At 45.3% G+C, this 1,053-nt stretch overlaps 1 protein-coding gene across 1 annotated transcript; it reads right to left on the bottom strand.

Moving 5' to 3' along the window:
• Positions 1-366: 366 nt before the first annotated feature.
• BDV27DRAFT_164898 (uncharacterized protein) lies at positions 367-706 on the bottom strand (the record flags this gene model as incomplete). Its single annotated transcript, XM_032073782.1, has 2 exons — positions 367-533; positions 604-706. 2 exons carry the CDS (start codon positions 704-706, stop codon positions 367-369), a joined length of 270 nt encoding a protein of 89 aa, XP_031920155.1.
• Positions 707-1,053: the final 347 nt, after the last annotated feature.

A 1,053-nucleotide genomic window follows, 5' to 3' on the forward strand; every position in this document is an offset into this window, starting at 1 on the left:
TTTTTTTTTTTTCAATTAAGCGACCAGACCTCGGTTGCAGGTTTAAAGGAACGCAATCAATTTTATGATCTTTTGACTTCGGTTATGTTCGCGAAGGATTCGCTGACAGTGGAAAAGGTCCAAATTGTTGTGCATTTAAACTCGCAATGGATATCAAGTGGCTTGTCAAATACGAATGTCTTAATTCGCCGGTTCCTTCGGTACCATGATCGGCATCATGGAGTCAAATTCGATAGGTACAGGGAATGTGGAATTTCGTAATAGAAGGAAGGTTTTTTTTATTTTTTTATTTATTTCCCCCACCCCTCCCTTCTCTATCTCTTGTCTTGTCCTTGACCTGTTCAACTGCCGACCAAGATGGAGAAGTTAGAACACATGCCAATCAAACCTGCCCCATGAAAGGCCCTGGTTAATCAAATTGGATGTGAGATGTGACATTAGCCTGACAACTTTCGGCTTCCCTCCCGTAACCGATTTTGCCCGGGAACGGACACTTAACGATTCTCGGATGTTAACGTCCCCGTTTCTCTCCACTTAAGCAGTCTGTCAGATCCACAGGCGTCATCGTATCTTTCGGCATCGTCGTTATTTGCTCCTGCTCACCGAGGCTGCCTTCTGACTCGCCGAGGACGATGGTCCAGTGTCTAGACCATTTGACGCGACAGGCAGCGTTGCGAAGATACTCCACCGCGTATATGTCGAGCATCCGGAGGAGTATACGGGAGTAATGTAAGACAGTTTCTCTATGCGTTGTTTATGCCGGAGGGATGTGTTTCCGTGCTAAATATACCGTATCTCATGAAGCTCTGGATGGATCGACAATGCATCTCTACAAGACCTCCTTTTAAGTCCTTATAGATTTCGTATTATAGAGGCCGATGCAGCATCCAAAGATCTAACGCCCAATCTATCTCGATCGTCTATTTAATAGAGATCTCTATTGACCTGCTCCCAGTGTCCAAGCCGCCACATATTCTCAAAAAACGCCGGGTTCCCAAACCCAGACGAACCTCTCACCATCACCACAATGAGCACATAAGATACTAAAACACA

The sequence above is a fragment of the Aspergillus caelatus genome (assembly GCF_009193585.1).
Source record: "Aspergillus caelatus strain CBS 763.97 unplaced genomic scaffold BDV27scaffold_661, whole genome shotgun sequence".
Classification (NCBI taxonomy): Eukaryota; Fungi; Ascomycota; class Eurotiomycetes; order Eurotiales; family Aspergillaceae; genus Aspergillus; species Aspergillus caelatus.